Source organism: Balaenoptera acutorostrata, chromosome 16 (assembly GCF_949987535.1).
Source record: "Balaenoptera acutorostrata chromosome 16, mBalAcu1.1, whole genome shotgun sequence".
NCBI lineage: Eukaryota > Metazoa > Chordata > Mammalia > Artiodactyla > Balaenopteridae > Balaenoptera > Balaenoptera acutorostrata.
The window spans coordinates 744,364-762,004 of NC_080079.1; the positions used below are offsets into that span (position 1 = coordinate 744,364).

A 17,641-nucleotide genomic window follows, 5' to 3' on the forward strand; every position below is an offset into this window, starting at 1 on the left:
ACTCACGTCCCCTGCAGCTGTGCGGGAGCACGGCATCGTGCAGGCCCCCGAAGCCACACCCGCCCTCTCTTCTTCCGCTACCTCATCCACCACTCCCGAAGCGTGCGGTTAGCGGTGCCGTGTACGCGGTAATTACCGGGCGCCAGGCTGCTACCTGAGCCACCTGCGCGTGGGCCTCCCCGCCGAGCCTGCGGGCACCAGGCCAGCCATCGGCCGCTCACAGGGAGGCAGAGCGGACACCTCCCCCGGCAGGAGCCCTTGATGGTGTGTGTGGTCTGCGTGGGCGGATAAACCGAAGCTCCTTTTGCGTAAACGGGACCACTTCAGACACAGCTGCCTGATTTCAGTCTCACACAGGTTCCTGCAGCGTCCTGGACACCCGGAGACGGGGGCACAAAGAGCCTCGGACCCTGCCTGGCGAGGCTTGGATACCGGACCCCACAGGTGACACTTGTGAGCCCACATCTGCTGGGAAGAAGCGCCCGTGGCAGACCTCACCCAACTCAGCACCCCCTGACGGCCATGCCGGGGCCCTAGGGGTGCAGGGCCAGGAGTGGGGATGCAGGATGGGGAGGGGCATGGGGTGGAGGAAGGGTTTGGGGATGGGGGAGGGGACGCACAGGGCGGGAGCTGTGGGTGCGGGAGGGGGAGGGGCGGGGGAGGCATGGGGGGCGGCAGAGGCCCTCAGCTTCGCGGCCCCAGTGGCCCCTGCCTCCGCATCGAGGAGAAACACACCCCACTTCCAGGGAGCAGCCCAGGCCAAACAGCTTCCGGAAGGTTGCAGAGTTAGCACCTCAGGGTGCCGGGGATGGAGGGGAAGTGTGTGTGTGTGTGTGTGTGTGTGTGTGTGTGTGTGAAGCATGAGCGTGGGGCCTGGACCAGTCCCGTGCTTACATGTGTTTGCACACACGTGTGCCTGGAGATGCCCTCACATCACACTCGCAGGCGCACACACCCCCCCGGAGGCCGGCGAGCACGTCTCATCCACAACACCCCAAGCGTGAACTCCTGGCCTTCGCAGATCAGATGGGCGGCTGCAGGTGGGCGCGACCGTCGGGAGAGGCGCCGGCCTGGCGGCGAGGTCAGGCGAGGAGCAACCACGGCACCCCTGACGACCGGCCACCGACCTGACGCTGGCGGCGGCGTCCTCCCCCCAGGGGACTCGGTCCAGCACCCGGCAACCTGCAGGCGGTGAGCGGCCCGAGCCTCACCCACGGAGAGCTGCCAAGCCTTTCAATTTCTCCCAAATTTAACTCAAACTCTCGAGAGAAGAAACATTCCGGACACAGTAACTCCACGAGGCGCCCCGACGGGCTCGCCCGCCCTGTCCTCCGCGTGACGGGCACACGCGTGTCCACAGAGCCCTGCACGCACGCTCTCCCTCCTGCTGCTCCGGCCCCGCCGCGGGGCCGCCCCCGGCCGCGTCCTCCCCGCTCCCCCCGCCGATCCCTCGGTCGTGGCGGCTCTGTCGCTCCCACAAGGCCCGCTGCCAACGTCCTTCCTGTGGAGACCTGGCGCTCGGGCTGCTCTCAAGTCTTCACGTTTGGCGTTCGGCTCAGGACTCGCCGAGCTCCTGAGGACCAGGCCTTCCAGCCCCGCTTGGAGCCTCCAGGCATTGCCTCCGAGCGGCCGCGAGGTCTGCGCTGCGCTGGGGTCTCAGCTCCGCCGTCCAGCTGCGTCTGTCCTGACACTTAACTCACCTGTGGAGACTTCCACCTCAGTGACTGCTGCTAGCACTTCTCATACCTTTTCATCTGCCTGCTTTTTTCGGGGTATGGTATTTGTTTATGTTTCTGATTCTTTCACGTTTTCAATACCTTTAAATCTCATCTTATAATTTTTATCAGGTATTCAGTTATCTGATGTCTGTGGACTCTCGCTACTGTGGAGCGCTTCCTGCACGCTTTGTACCCGGGGCTGTGTTCTGTTCCTGCTGCCCCACGGCCCCCTGGGCTCCACGCCCTGAGTCCACGGGAGCGATGGGGGCTGAAGCCACAGGAGGCCAGCGTGAGGTGTTTCTGATTAGAAATGACAGTGCATTTCTGTTGAAATGGTAATCTGTACCTCTCTGAGATTTTTCACAAAGTGGTAACCAATTTCACATGTATCTTTAACATTCTTCTTGATTACAAAGTGAAAAACAGAGTAGGGCGTGTGTAGACAATGATTAAGCGGCCGGCTGATCGTACGTATCTGTCAGGCGCTGTCCCGGCTGCACACATTCCTCTGTTACTGCAGAGACGCCGCGCTGATAAAGGGAAAGAGGCCGGAAAATCGATGCACCCTGAGCTGGAGCAGTTGCTACACACCCAGAAAACATCTCTATCCAACAGGCCAAGCGCGGTGAAGACTCATGCGCCCTGCCCTGGGACAGCCGCAGAAAATTTAATCTCTCCAAATCCTCACCAGGGCACTCCATCCTGCAGCCCTGACAGCCACACTTATAATTAATTATACAATTTCGATGGGAATATCGACTCAACAAAGCTATAAATCATAGAAAAAGTCAATAGGCATGGACACATTCAATCATGTCCCGGCCAATGATTACTACTCTTAAAATACAATAATTATTTTCAGAGCCAGCTTGAATTAAATTTCTGTCAGACGGGAACAAGACCGGTGGCTGATCAAGGATGCGATGGATTTGGGGGCCGAGGCCGGAGCAGCACATCCATCGTGCTGTGGGCGTCTCGCGTGAAGGTGAGACGTCCTCCGCGGGCTCCGAGGGCCATTCATCGTCCCCCAAGGGGGTCTGGACGCCCGCCCCCCAAGTGGGACTGACACGCCGAGCTGCCGGGGCAGTTACCGCTGAGCCCAGGCCCTGCACCAGGGGGACGCACGAGGCCACCCCCTTCCCCGGAGATGCCTGACCCGACAGGCGGGGCCCGCGGGCCTTCCAGAACCCACGTGGAGACCTCGTCTCTGCTTCGACTCCACTGCGTCTTCTCATCTGAGTCAGCCTCAAACCTCTCCCAGATGTTCAAACTAACTTTCCTCCACCTTAAAGGAGCACAGTTTCACATGGTAAATAAATAGAGCTAGAGGTTACGTCTAACGGTGACATCTGTAGTTTCCAGGGTGGTGACACATTCTCTAAGTGCTAACCGAGGGCAGCGGGGACTCTGGACCCACATGCGACATCCCGTGGCCCCCCCCTGCCCCCGCCCCGCACACCTGCCTCAGGACCCTGTTTCTCCCTCGCATAATGGACCTTCCTTCTCGCCAGGGTCCTGGCTCCTTCCGGAACGTTCTGGCCCCCTGGCCACCCCAGCGCCACTCTCTGTGTCCACTGTTCCCTTCCCAGGGCGTCTCCGCTTTCTGCTCGCCCTGGTAACCACACTGTCCCTGGCTTCGAGAGGCTGGCTCTGTGCTAGGGGCCCTCAAAGCCCACCCCGCCCGCCCTTCTCCAAGCTCAGAGGGTCGCACGGCTGCCCAGGGAGCAGACAGCACCCCGAGTCTCCTGGGCACCTCACCTCCACACAGGCACACTGAACGCGTCGTGTCGCCAAACCTGCCCCACGTGTTCCGGGCCTGGGAAGTCACAGACGGCAGCCAGACGCGGCCGCGCCCTACAGAGCCTCCCGTCCAGCCCAGCGGGGCGGCAGCTGAGCCGTGAGCGCCGTGTGCTGAGCCCAGGCGCTGCGGGACACAGCAGGAGCCCACCTCACCGGGACCCGAGACCCCCTGCGCCGCCGAGCCGGGACCGGGCCGCGGGGACGCGTGTCCGCAGTACGACAGGCAGGGGGAAGTGCATGAGGAGGCTCGGGGCGTCCGCGGGGGCAGAGGTGCCCCCCGTGCGGCTGGAGGAGGGGTGAGGGGTCAGCACAGGGGCCCCGGGCATGAGCCACGCCTTGGAGGAGAGGTCAGGGTCCCAGGCTTTACCCGACGGCGGTGGGAGGTGGCCAAGGGCCCAAAGCTGGGCCCGACTGGGTGGGCGCGTGACCGGCCCTGGGCGGGCTCCAGGCCGGGGGTGGACAGAGGGGCAGGGGTCAGGAAGGAGGCAGGGAGGGCGACGGCCGGGGGTGGCGTGTGGCGAGTCCAGGCCCAGAAGCCGCGGATGTGCAAGGCGAGGGAGGCCGGCGGGTGACGAGGGCTTCCGGGGAGGACAGGAATGCAGGGCGGGGACGGGCTGGCAGAGTCTGCTGGACATCTGCAGAGCCCCCGTCCCCTTAGACGTGAGCCCTCTTCTGCGCGCCTGGCACAGAGCTAGGGGCCCTCCCGCACGGAGGCACGGAGCCCCCAGCCGGGCCGGTGCGAGTGCTCGGAGGGGCCTGAGGCAGACACGAGACAGAGGCATCGTCCAGAGCTGGAAACTCAAGACCCAGCAGGTGACCAGGCCACTCAGGGGCGCCCAGAGCACAAGAGCTGAGCTGGGGGCAGAGGGGGACCAGGGAGCTGACCCATGAGGGGTGTGGTCCGGGGGGGACGCTTCAGAGGCAGGCCCTGAAGTCCAAGCGCCATCCCTGGCTTTTGGGATAAAGACGTCCCTGAGGGGTGACGATGGTCTTGGTGGCAAGCAGGCAAGGTGGGGTGAACCGGGAACTGAAAATGGGGACAATGGTACAGACAGCCCCTTATCAGGGTGGGAAGAGCAGAAAGGCCCCCAGGAGGCAGGAGGGGGGAGGCACAGGTGCACACCTGGGCGTGCGGTGAGGCTGCCACAGGTGTCCCGACCGCCCTCAGGTGCTGATACAACACAGGCGTCGGATAAATGCGTCAAAAGCAGGCCCAACTGATGCACAAGAAGTAAAGGGCGCCGCAGGTGCAGGCCGCCCTAGGCTATCCCGCTGCAGGGACGGCGCCCGCCGGGTGGTCTGAACTGCAGGCGTCCGTTCACACATATCAATACTTCCCTCTGCACACACACACACACACACACGTGCATTCACGGCCACGGAGATGCCCCCACAAATTCGCATGGTGGTTTTCCAAAGGCAGCCCAGGCCTCTGTGGGCCGGCCCTGAACCAGGGGTTCTGCACCCAAAGCCCCTAGCCCTCTGCCTCTCACCGGGGAGGACCCCAGTGCTGAGGGCCACACTGGCCGGCACAGGCAGCGAGGCAGGTGGCCGCAGCCCAGCCGGCGGCAGGACGCCCCCCCAGGAAGGGCCCAGTGGAGAAGTGAGGGGAGGGTGAGGGTTTGGAAGCCGACCCACAGGCTGTGACGGCACCGGGAACCATGGTCCTGGGAAAGCGGGGGCGTTGGGAGGGGCCGGGGGCCAGCGCCACCCCAGAGCAGCTGCCGGGGGACCAGCCACACGTCGGATGCCAGAACTCACCGCGGTGCCGTTGTCGTCCCGGAAAACCTCCTGGTTGAAGTAGTCAAAGAGCTTCTTCTCCAGCTGGAGCATCACCTGCCAGGGAAGGGCCGTCAGAGCAGGGGGGCCCCACCCCTCCCGCCGCGGGGCCCCAGGGCGCGGCGCCCACCGCACCTGCAGGGCCTCACCTTCCGGTCGTTGTCCGACTCTCGGAATATCAGCTTCACGACTTCGTTGGTGTCGGCGGCCCGGACGGTCTGCATCGTGGCCTTGGTGCAGAGAGTCTGGGAAAGACACGGAAGGAGCTCAGTCCCCGGAGACATGCCAGCCCGCTGCCCGCCTCCACCCCTCCCCGACCTCGGCTTAGGGGCTCGCACCTCCCGTGGAGGGGCCCGCGGCGCCAGACATGGCGGGGCCGCACACCCGGCCGGCTGCCCCGAGGACTGGGGAGCCAGGAGGCCTGCGGGGGTTCCGCAGGGAACAGTGTGAGCAGCGGTCCTCCGCAGCCACAGCGGGAGGGATGGTGAACGGGGGCAGCACGGGGGACACAGAGGCCACGCCGGAGGCCCTGCGCAGGGGGGCCCACCAGCCGCGGCGGGGCAGACGGGAGGGCACAGGCGGCAGGCCGACTGCAACAGGCTGAAAACTCTATTAAATCCAGGCTCCTTTAGAAAAGCCTTCCTTTCCCAAGCTGGGTGTGGGGCGAGGAAAGGCAGCAGGACGGGGGCTACACAGGGTCGCTCCCCACAGTCCGCACGGGGCTGGAGGCTGGCGCAGGGGCCGCAAGGCCTGGTGCAGTTAGGGGCTCCGCAGGGCCGCGCTGACCACACCAACACCGCAGAGACGAAGTACAGCTCTAAACGGGCCGGGAGACGCCCAGGTGCACAGCAAGTGCCGGCGAGGACGCGCGGAGGCCGGGGCCGCGCACGCCTCCCTTCGGGAAAGTCCATCCACGCGGAGTCCAGAGAGGGCAGAGCAGGGGCCGCGGGGGCCAGGCCGGTGGGGTGACAAGGTCACAGCTGGATTTCAGTTTGTGTGTAAGTTACACCTTGATGGGGCTGTTTTTAAAAAAGCACTAGGTGATTTTTATTTAAAAAAAGAAAGAAAGACCACCGCAACTGAACTAACGTTGACTTAAAAAAAAAAAAAACCTCTTCGTCTAAGGAGCCCTCGTGAGGTCACTTCACGGCAGAGCCGCGGGGCTCAGAGGCCGCGGGGCTCACGAGCTCAAAGCAGCCAGCGTTGGGGGGGACCCTCCCGCAACAGGCCCGAGGGCCCCGGGCAGCCCAGACGCCGATCCCCCTTGGGCCGTGCGCTCCAGGACAGGCATTGACATTCAGAGCACAGACAGCTAATCAGGTCAAGCCCCCCACAGTGGCTTCTGGACTCATGTGTCACAAATCAGTCTGGCCGCCTTCAAACGGCCGGATTAGAACAAGCGCCTGGACCATCCGGCCAGCGCGGCCACCCTGCCCAGCCCCCGACGAGGAGGTCGCCCCATCCAGATGCTAATGCGCTTAAGTGGCTTAAGCGCAGTGAATGGGGAGGGCTCGGCAGGCAGACGGCATTGTAGCCTCTCGGACGCGATTCAGGAAATTCATGGTCTTCTCCCAAAGGCATCTGCTGGAAACTTTTAAAAAAAATTGCTTTATCTCGCCACTTCAGACGGGCTCCCAAAGGATAAACATCTGGCCAGCCCAGCCCTTGGAGGGGCCTCCGCGTGCCTCGGGCCTCTCTCCCACACCCGCCAGGAGCTACCTCATTCACCCGCCGTCCTGGCCTCCTCCCGGGCCTTTCAATCCGCAGTCGTGACCACTCATGCAGAAAACCCCGGGCCAGGGCCTTTCCGGCTCGCCTACTTACAGGAAGGCATTTTCCTCTTTTGAAAGGAGAAAAAAATTTCCCAAATGTTATTCTTAAAGAGCCGTCTAAGATTTATTTCACTATCAGCAGTAGCATGAAGGGCACAGGAGAGGCGGCCCAGCACTGCCTTACTGGCACCCGGAGCCCCTGGTTTTTCACTTGGAGTTTAGGGGCACGGGCTGCTGGGGTGGTGCCCGCGGGACCCGGCGCCGGTGTCAGCCCAGAAGTGCAGTGTGCAGCGTTTTCTGCGAGTCCCGCAGTTTTACAGCCACTGGATCCGCACAAACCCCTGGGGCTCAGGGCGCCTGTGCAGCTGGCCCCGCTCCTCCCAGAGCTGCCCGCCCCATTGCCCCCATCCCGCCGTCACAAATGCTCCCCACCAGGGTCCAAATTCTATGCAGGCAGAGCCCCTTGGGTCCCCAGAGGCAAGCCCATGAGTGCCACCTTACAGAACCCACTTTCCTCTCTGCCAGACTGGGGCGCGGGGGTGCGGACAGCCAGCCCCGTACCCGAGGACAGGCCCTGGGATCAGCCAGGAGCTGCTCAGGAACATTCTGAGTCTGAGAAGCCTGACCTGGGGGACACGGCGGGTTTCAGAGTCTGGGTCACGATACACCTTCTGGAAAGTTTGGGCGGTAAGTTTCCGTCTGTGGAGGTCAGAGGCACACCGGTCATTTTCTCATTGTGATTGCTAAGCTTCTAAATTGTAAATAAAAGCTGTAAGGCTCTCTTCTGTGCATCTACTTCGAGAGGTAGTAGGTATTTTAAAAAAGCATCTCAGTTTGTGTTTACTGATGGCTCGCCAGGCTTCAGACCCAGTTATTGTGATTCCAGAGACCCGGCTTCTGTCTGGACCCAGCACGCTGGGCCCAGAGGAAGGGGATCCCCCATGAGCCCCAGCTGACATGCACCTCAAGTTTCCAAAGGACCCAGCGTTGGCCGGGCCGGCGGGCACCTGTGGTCGGTGTCTAGGACATGCAGCGTATACAGGGGGGCACGCCTGGGGCTGGGTGTCGTGGTAACTAGAGAGACGGTGAGTGTGTAACGGAGCTACTGGAGCCGGGTTCCAGGTGGAGGGCCCTGGGGGGGCAAAGGCCGGGTGGCAGCGTGAGAGATGGAGACAGGGCCTGAGGGGGGCTGGGGGCAGGCAGGGAACGGCCGGCGGGCCGCGCGGTGTGGAGGAGAGCTGAGGGGACGCAGCCTGTCTTACAGAGCTCCTGCGCGGCCAGGACAGAAATTCGGGGCGTGCCCCGTCGTCACAGGCCTGCCCAGCGGCCCAGTAGGTTTGTTCTCTCCTCAGAGGCAAAAAGAGAATCAGAACACACTTCCATTCTACTTTTTTTCTCCACCTGAGAAAACATAGGAAGCGATGAAGGTATTGGAAGCATATTTTGAATGAACACGAATAGCTGGTATTGCTTCTGTCTGCAAAGCCCGGTGTGGGCTGGGGACCGCGTCTGGGTTTCTCTCCACCGTAGTCGGGAGTCCCAACATGTGAGCGTGCAGGGGTCTCTGAGGGACCCCGAAGAAGCCCACCGGCCCACAGCCTGAGTGTGGGCCCTGCCCTGCGGGTTCTAGACCCCGCAGAGGGCGTGGGCGCGGGGAGGGGTCAGCAGACGCTGGGGCTCGCCCCCCAGGGTGCTCCCTGCCGGCCTGGGACGCGGCGCCGTCCCCTCGTGCCCTGCAGGACGCTCGGGCCTGCAGACGAGGGGCTGGGCTCAGGGGGACACCTCCTGCCCCAGCGACACCTCGTTCCCGAGTTATCCTGGTGGCGGTTTACGAGTCTGACACAGACTGGGTGTTGGTGGAGGCACGGACGCCCTTCCTGCAGCCGGCGCCCCACGTTCGCAGCGACGGGCCTCACGCCCTGGCCTCTGGGAGGCTCCGAGGAGCACCTGGGTCCCCGGGACGGCTGGGCACAGCCAGGTGACCAGGCGTCCAAGCTGCGGAGTCCGGGGGGCAGCGGGGGACGTGCGTGCAGATTCAGCCCCGCGGCCTCCTGACCTCTGCTGCTCTGGCTCCCCACACACCCCTGCGCCCGGGGAAGGGGCCTCGTCAGGGCCTGAGCCCAGAAGGGGTGAGCGGGGTCACTGTCCGGCGCCCGTCACTCGTGGGGCTGCACAGAGGGTGGGGCAGGTTTAATCCTGATGTCGGGCAGCGAGGGAAACCAGTCTGGCCGGACGACTGAGGCTGTTTCAGGTACAGGCAGTGACCGACCCCGTGCATCTCTCCCCCGAGCCCTCTCTGCCTTCTTCCCCTCCACGTGGGGAGCAAGGAGGTCTAAACAAAATCAAAACGAACCACCAAGCCAGTCCGGCACCCAAATTTAGACGCTACCAGCAGATACTGGAAATATTCCAGTTCATTCTGAGCAAGAGGGCTGCACTCCTCTTTTTGTTCAAACGCAGACCCCCTGAAGGACATAACGCGTAGCCCCCATCTCTGCCTGGGCCCCCAGGAGAGGCTCACACCACGGAACGGGCCCCCAGAAACAGGGACCAGCGGGACCAAGGGCGTCCAGCCCCCTGGAGGTCCAGCATTCTCTCGGCGGTGCCCACCTGCCGGTGACAAGGCCGCTTCCAGTCAAGGGCGTGGGTGGCAAGCCGGCACCTACACGGGGTCCTCCGTCCCCTGCTCAGACCTTGGGGGCTGGATTAACTCTTTTTTCCATCAAATGGAAAATACAACAGCCTTAAAATGAAAAATAACCAAAAGAGCGGCTTCCTGAAGTTGTGAAGCCCCCAGCCCCGCAGGGTCCACCCGGTCCCCGTGGTGGCATCCCGCCGCCTGGGGCCTGGCCCCCAGCGTCTCTGTTTGGACGCGGGCCCTCGGGAAGGACAGCCAGCAGCCTCCAATGTGAGGCCCGCTGCACACTGCGTCCCACCAGACTGGACACAGCTTCTGCGCCGCTGGGGTCCTTCCCGAGTGAGGACGGGCGGGAACTCCACCTGCCCCGTCACAGAGCCACGTGTTCCCGAAAACACAGGGAGCTGGTAGCGCCCTCCCTCCCCCTCCCCTGACCATGTCAGGGACTCAGCTCGGCCGTCCGCGCCTGGGCAGTGGGTCACCGCTGGGGAGGGTGAGCTGGCCGCTCTGTTTTAGCCTTGGACGAGGCTCCTTCTGGCCCCATGAAAGAGGAATGAGCCGGTCTGGACGGAAGCGCTGGTTCTGCAGCAAAGGGCCAGGCCGGCCTGCTCGACACAGTTACTGTGCGGAGGGGCCGGGGGGAGGGCGGGAGGCTGGCGGGTGGGCTCCGAGCCCGGCCCTTGGCGTGCGACCCCGCTCCGGACCTTTCATCCCCTGACAACTTCACGCAGGAAAACACGCGGACCCGCTGATAGCATGAAATCGGAAACAAAGCCGGGGCACAAAGAGGCCGACTGGCCGTGGCCGCCGGTTCTCTCCTCGGCCACAAACGTGCTTGTAGGACCGACCCCGGAGAAGCTGAGAGGAAAAGCACATAAAAGAAACACGTCCTCAGGGGCTCTAAACACAGCCCGGACGTGGCGTGCCCCTGGGGGAGGACGCTCAGCGGGGCCGCCGGCCTGGCCGCTGGCATCTTGGGGGTGTCGCGGGGGAGCCCTGACCCCGCTCGGCCCCTTGGGGACCCTCACCCACTGAAATCCGTGCCCTCGTCTCCTGCAAAACGTCACAAGGACAGGGACCCTGATCTGGAGGCCCCGCGCGAAGAGTGGGTGGCTGCTCTGGGCTGCATTTCAGACGCGCGGAGCGAGGCCACAAAGGCCCAGACCTCAGACCGGGGTGGGGCGCCGGGGCTCCGCTGCCACCTTCCGCAGGACGGAGCGCGCTGGTCGGTGGGGCGCTGTGGGGAGCCCGGCCTCCACTCGCCACGGCCCGGGGACGGGCGGGGCACACACAGGGCCGCCTCGGCGGCCCCGAGCTCTGGCCACTCCCGTGGGACTCGGCTCTGGGTCCACCTGCTGGAAGCAGAAGCGGGAACAGAGCAGGTGCTTCATCAGCTGTGTCTGCAGCCCCGGTGCCGGCACCTCCCGGGAGCAGGGGCCGGAGACCCGCCCGCCCACCTGCACCCACGCACGGCCGGCCTTGAACCCGGCTTCCCACGGGCCCGTGCGCTCAGCTCCTCGTCCTCTGCGCAGAGGGGGTCCGCGCTCCGGGAACGGAGGCCGTCGGGGAGCTGGAACAGTGTCAGCTCCTGGTGCAAGCAAGCCGCAGCCACAAGCAGCTTCTCCTTCCTGCGGGGGCGGCCATCTCCTCCCCAGGCACTCGGACACCCTCGCAGTCTCTGTGCTGTGTGTCCAGCAGGAACCAGGCCGAGGCCAGCAATTTGCACCCGAGGAGCTCGGCATGGAGCTGCTGCACCAGCTGGGCTGCAGGGCCCTGAGTCCTTGGGGTCCCCCCCCCCAGTATCACTGAGATGTCAGAGAAACCGGGCCTGGGCATCCACGCCCTTCACTGAAAACCAGCCAACAAAGGGCGTCAGGGAGAAATTCACCCCGTCCCATGGTTGCTCTCGTCATCCTGTTACTTTTGGTTAAATTCTAGCCATAAAAGTGTCTAAAAATAAACAGGCGTACAAATAAACATTCCGTCTGCATCCTCCTGCAGCACAGACCACAGAAAGAAAGAGAAGGATTTCTAAACGACGGTGTGCAAAGAAAGACCTGAGTTCTTTACATAGGTTTTCTTTAGAACAAGTTAATGGAAAATCATTACCTTTTACATTTAGATTGTTTTCAAATGACTGGAAAACAGATCCCACTCTAGAGGATAAACGTGGCCTTTTCTGCGATGACTCTCCCCGTGACACTGGACGTTAACCCGGGTCTGCCTCCTGCTGTGCTGCGTCCCCTTAACCCCACGCCTGCCTGAGCTCTGGAAGGAGAACGGGGTCTCCAGGACCCACGGTGCCGCGGCCCCGACCCGGGCTGCCCAGATCCGCCTCTTGGAATCGAGGGGTTAAAGGCTGCCTCTGGCACCTCACTCACAAGTCAGCGTGTGGGAGGTCTGGGTCCAACGCTGGGTCACTGTGAGGTGGGTACGGAGGATCAGCCAGCCAGGCCTGTGCCCTGGACGCCCACCCACCCGCCAGGAACAGGAGAGAAGCACCATCCGCCCCAGGGATGGGCCAGGCCTCAGTCACCAGCGTCTACAGACGTCATCTCAGTCCTAAAGGCGTCCAGGGAGCAGAGAAGGGGCGCCGAGTGAGTCAGCGGCTTCAGAACCTGCCTTGGTCACAGGTAACTCATGGCTCCGCAGGAAAGTGCTCAGAAAAAGTCTCCACGAACCCTCTGACCATCCCCATCGGGGCAGACACGTGCCACGGCCTGAAAAGTAGGCGCTGGGCAGACAGACAGACATGCGTCTCGGAGCCGCCCACACCGCCTGCGGCCGAGTGATCAGGTCCCAGGGTACACGCTGCCGTGGGAGCCCCCGGGGGCAGCCAGGGCCACTCAGCCTGTGACAGGAACAGTGCACGGACATGTGGCCCAACGAGCTCCAGCCAGACCTTCAGCCTCCTTCCCTGACACATGCACACACCCACCCTCGGCGCACACACATGCCCATGCACGCATGGTGTGCACAACACACGTGCACACACACACACATCTTCTGGAGAGCAAGAGCCCTGGCTTGCCTGGCCCGCGTGCAGCTCCAGGGCCCCTCCTGTGGCGGCCAGGCCGGCCCGAGGCCCAGGAGGTCACCGTGCTCTAGGGGGAGGTCTGCGGCCAGGTGCCGGGCCGTGACTGCTGTCCCTGGGTGGCGGGGGGCGGGGGGAGCTCGTGTGGTTAAGACGAGGCCACTGGGCAGCGTCTTGCCTCTCAGCTGCACCAAGTGGGGCCCAGAGCAGGCGCCCGCAAGAACGATGAAGAAACCCACACCCTGCGGCCTCGGCCGCAGGAGGGCCTGGCAGGGACCCTGCCCTCAGGGGAGCTCATCAGAGTGCTAACTTCTTCGGTTTTCAGGGTCCGAGTGGCCTGCCTGACACAGAGAAGGACCGTCCTGGGTGCGCACCGAGGACCTGAGGCCGAGCAGGGGCGGAGGTCGCGTCGAGCTTTCACCGGAAAGCACCGTGGGGTGGTCGTCCTGCATCGGGCGGGAGCGACCCCAAACGGCCCCCATTCCGTTTACTCTGACTTCCCCAAGGAAGACCCTTCTGGAGAACCGCAGCTTTTCAGAGGTTTTCCTGGCAAACCCCGGCCCCCGGGAGGAGGGACATCCTCGGTGGCCGAGAGCACACGGACTCTGAGGGCCTGAAGGTGCAGATGCCGCCGGGCGGGCGCGGGCGGGAGCGGGTGGGCGGCAGGCCGCTGGCCGGGGTCCGTGAGAGGCGCTGTTGTGAGGCCGTGTCAGCGTCAGAGGCGCCTTCGTCCTTTTTGTTCTGTATCATCAGCTGTTCACGAGAACAACAACCGCCATAAAGACCCTTTCATCTCCTCCCCAAGACGCCCCGCCAGCTCCCTACCCGCTGACGGAGGGGCAACAGCGCCCGCCTGCGGCCGGCTGGGCAAACCAGGGGAGCTCGACTGATTTTTCTAGAAGGAAGCAGCGCGGGCTCTTTCTAGGCTCGTGTCCAGCAGGACCGGACTGCCGCTCGGGGGGTCGCCCTGCCCGCAGGGGAAACGGCCAGGGGACCTGCCACGCTCCTGGTTTGGCCTCGTGAGAACGTCCCCGGCCTTCCACAGACACACCAGGGCTCAGACCTGCCGGGCAGTGGGGCACAAGGGGCAGGGGGAGAGCAGGACCCCTTGTCACCTCCTTCTGGAACCGAGCAGGACGCTCCGGGGCCTTCCCGGGACAGACCCCCTGCCCCTGTCCCCTGCCTGCCTCTGTTTGCAGAAAAATTTTAGCCTCCTAGGCCTTCCCTGAGTTCCAAAGAATAAATTTAATCAGAGAAGTGAGAAAATGCAGAAACAGGCTGGGGGCAGTTCACGGGGCCTTCCGAAGGGCCGGCACAGGTTAACGACCAGGTGCGATGCCCCCTCCTGGCTGAGTGGGAACCCACCCTCGCCAGGTCGCATGTGCAGCCAGAGGGCAGGAGGCTGGGTGGCAGAAACGCCCGTGGTCTGGGGCAGGGGCTCAGGCCACCGGGCAGCCTGCGTAGTCTCCCTGGCTGGCGCTGTGATGCGGGGCGGGCTCTGCAGTGCCTCCTGGTCCTCTTCCAAGGCGGGCGCGGTTAGTGCTGGGACTCCGGCTGTTGGGGCACTGCCTGGGCACCCACCCCCGCCCCGCGAACGTGAGCGCAGGGACGGCTGCTACCTCCGAGAAGCCAGGGTCCTCACAGGCCCCGCTGGCACATGAACCTGTACCTGTCAGCAACCGGCAACCGGTTTTTAAAAATAGCCGCCAGCCTCCAAAAACGCATCCATCACCACGGCTGCCAGCGGTGACGGATGGCAGGTGGGCGCGGCTGGGCCACGCGGAGATGGGAGCGCCTGGCACTGCTGTCACTCTTTGTCTCTGGCCAGCTGAGCGCCCAGCTGCCAGTTGCCACCGCGCAAGGCATGAAACATACTCTCTGAGCAATCCCGCCGGCGGGGCTGAGCGGGAGGCTGCATCGTTAATTAGTTCGGGACGCACAGCCCGTTAGACGGCACATGATCATCGTGTTTAATTTATCTGTTTTAATTATGGCTTAAGAGGTGCCAAGTTTGATCACAGGATCATCTTTTCAGTTCTGCTCTGCAAGCATGTTTGTATTAATTTGCATCTGAAACGAGAAGCTCTAATTCCGGGGGTGGGAGGGGCGGCCGTTCACTTTGCACAAAGCACTTCTTTCCGACGCTCGTGCCAGCAAGATGCCCGCGACCCCCTGCTGCAAAGGACCGGCGGGTCTCCAACTTGCCCTGGGGCCCCTGGCCGAATTGTCCTTCCAGAAGCCCCTGCCCGCTGCAGTTCAGGGTGAACATCCGCGGCCTCTTTCTCCCTGCTGGTCAGGACGCTCGTGTTTCCGGAAGGACCTGACTCCTCTCTGGGAGCTTCCAGGAGCTTGGCGGGGTGAGCACCAGAGGCATGGCGTCCCTGGGCATCCCAGGGGCCCAGGGCTGGGGAGGGCGTACCTGCCGCTCTAGTGGGGGACCAGCAACCAACACCAAAGCCCAGCCAAGCCGGCTTCTCGTTGGGCCGGCACAACTTTGATGACCTCAACTTTCCTCTTCAAGGGGGTCACCTGCCACCTCCAGACAAGACGACGCCGGCAGACAGAGGTCCCGCGTCCCCATCCCTGCGTCTCCTCGGACCTTCTGACCCGCACGACTGCAGTGCTGTCTGGCGCACTCGTGGTCACCTTGGGTGCTACGCTGACCTTGGGCAATCTGGAAACCGTTTGTGCGGTGACCCACGAGCTGAGGACACCGGCCTCCCCAGGAACACGGGTCGGGGCCGGCATGGCCTCTCCCACCCCAGGACCCGGTCCGTAGGCACGAAACGCCGGTGTCTCTAGAGGGTCACCGCTGCGGGCAGCCGCTCACCCGGGGAAGGGACAGTTCCAGGCCTGGGCCCCGGCTCAAGCCTTGGTGCGCCTCGCTCTGACCGGTGCTCTTTCCTGGGCCGTGCTGTCTGGAAGGAAAGGGCAGGTGGCTGCACCTCCTGGGCACAGCCCTTGGCAGAGGTGGGCGGAGGATGAGCTGCCTGCCTCCCAGCCCCCTCCCCCTCTTCCCGGTGCCCCAGTGCCCGCCTGGAGGCCGCCTGCCGCCCGCAGTGATGCCCCCGAGGGCTGCCTGAGGACCTGCAGGACCCTGTGGCCCCAGCCAGGCCTTGCCCACCGGGCGGCCCTGCCCCACGCGTGCCCCGCTGACCCCCGGCTCTGCAAGTCCCAAGAAGCGGCCGCCTTCGCCTCCGAACAAGGCTCTCCTGTAACAGGCAAGGCCCCTGAAGAGGTGCCCTGGGGCCACGGACACCCGGGCGGCCTTGTTCTCACGCTGCTCCGCACATTCTGGGAGCTGCGACGGCTGGTAGGCCTCGAGAAGCCATCCACTCGGTCTGACAGCCTTTCGGGAAAATCTGGAGACCTTTTCTCTGGTGTCCACAGAGTTTCTCTAAGTTGTTTCTACAGTTAGAAACCCTTTCAAAAAGCCATGCCAGCCGGCAGACTGTGATGTTCCAAGAGGTGCTTCCATGGTGTTTTAAAATTCAAGACCTTAACAGGTGCTTAACGAATGCTACTGAAATTAATCTTCAGCAAAAGAAACTTGGTCTTTTTCAGTTAAACTTTTAGATCTAGCTTTGCCCACAAGGATGTCTTCTGAGTTAGCATCGATCTCTCCAGCGGTGGGAGAGGAAACGGGGCTCTGGCAGGAAGGGGGTTGCAGAGCGTCCCCAAGTTCACGTCCACCCAGACCTCAGCCCACGACTGTTTTGTCAACTAGGGCCTTGGCAGATGTGATTGGTCAACGTTCTCGGCCCAGCTCACCCTGGATTCAGGGTGGCCCAAGTCCAGCGACTGTCCTCACAAGGAAAGCGAGGCAGGGAGGAGCCACGTGAGGACGGGGCAGAGGCCTCGGTGACGCGGCCACAGCCCAGGGACGCCTGGGCCCCCAGAGCCGAGGAGGCAGGAGGGAGCCCCCCCGACCTCAGACTTCTGCCTCGAGACCGGTGTCCCAGCCGCCCGGTCTGTCCCGGAACACTGGCGCAGGTGGGGACACGAAACACAGCACAGGAAGGTGCCACCAGGCACAAGCTGCGTCTTCCGTGGGAACTTCAGAACATACCAAGTTCATTATAATTTTCTTGATCAGCTGGACACGTCTGGGGCCAAACGTGACGTGGCAACCCGGAGGGGACACGTGGGCGCAAGGGTGAGGTCTGGGTGTCACACGCCACGCTCCCCGCCTACGATTCCCCCGTTGGATCCCTGCTTCTCCGCCAGGGCGCTCAGCCTCGGGACCGCCTGGCAGCTTCCTGCACAGCCTGGACGTTTCGTGAACAGCTGATGACTGTGATGGGGCGTGAGGAGGAGACGGTCCTTACTTCCTAGGGCGAAAGTCTTCATTTGACCAAACGGTCCTAAAAACTCGCTATACCAAAAACCGTACTCCACGTGTTGGGAATAAAAATCATTTCCCATTGGTTTGCTTTACTTACAAAATAAACTGTGCGCAGAGATGTAAGTTTTCATCAACTGAACAGCCATTTATCCACAGGATAGACAGACCGTATGGTTTGAAGAACCACGTGCACAAGAAAACCCTCCAAAAATTAATGCACGAATCTTAGACACATCTGTTTATTCATCCAGCAAATAATTCAATTAAACACTATTGATTCCTCCCTCCTTTGAAAGTGCCAAATTCACAGCCCTGGACAACGGAGCGCTGGGTTTCTCGCGTGTGCGGTGCACAGCCAGGGCAAACACTCCCTGGCAGCAGCGGGGCAGGGGCAGTGTCCAGCGAGCTGTCGTGGGCAAGCCCAGAGCTCGGGGGTGCGGGGGTGTCCTGGTGGCATTCAGGTCCACTTAGATGCGCTGCCACACTCCGGGCGGCTCCCAGAAGAGGCTGCGAGGAGGCTGAACGGAGCCCTGGGTGAAGCCGCCGATTCCGCGA

The 17,641-nt window shown here is 62.9% G+C and overlaps 1 protein-coding gene across 6 annotated transcripts in view; it reads right to left on the bottom strand.

Moving 5' to 3' along the window:
• INPP5A (inositol polyphosphate-5-phosphatase A) overlaps positions 1-17,641 on the bottom strand; it is a 181,723-nt gene that overhangs the window by 15,675 nt on the left and 148,407 nt on the right. For all 6 annotated transcript variants that reach the window (XM_057530898.1, XM_057530899.1, XM_057530895.1 and 3 more), the window contains 2 exons: positions 5,447-5,542; positions 5,280-5,354 (listed from right to left, as the gene is read on the bottom strand). In XM_057530898.1, the coding sequence (XP_057386881.1) occupies positions 5,280-5,354; positions 5,447-5,542 (171 nt within the window). The remainder of the gene's footprint in view (positions 1-5,279; positions 5,355-5,446; positions 5,543-17,641) is intronic.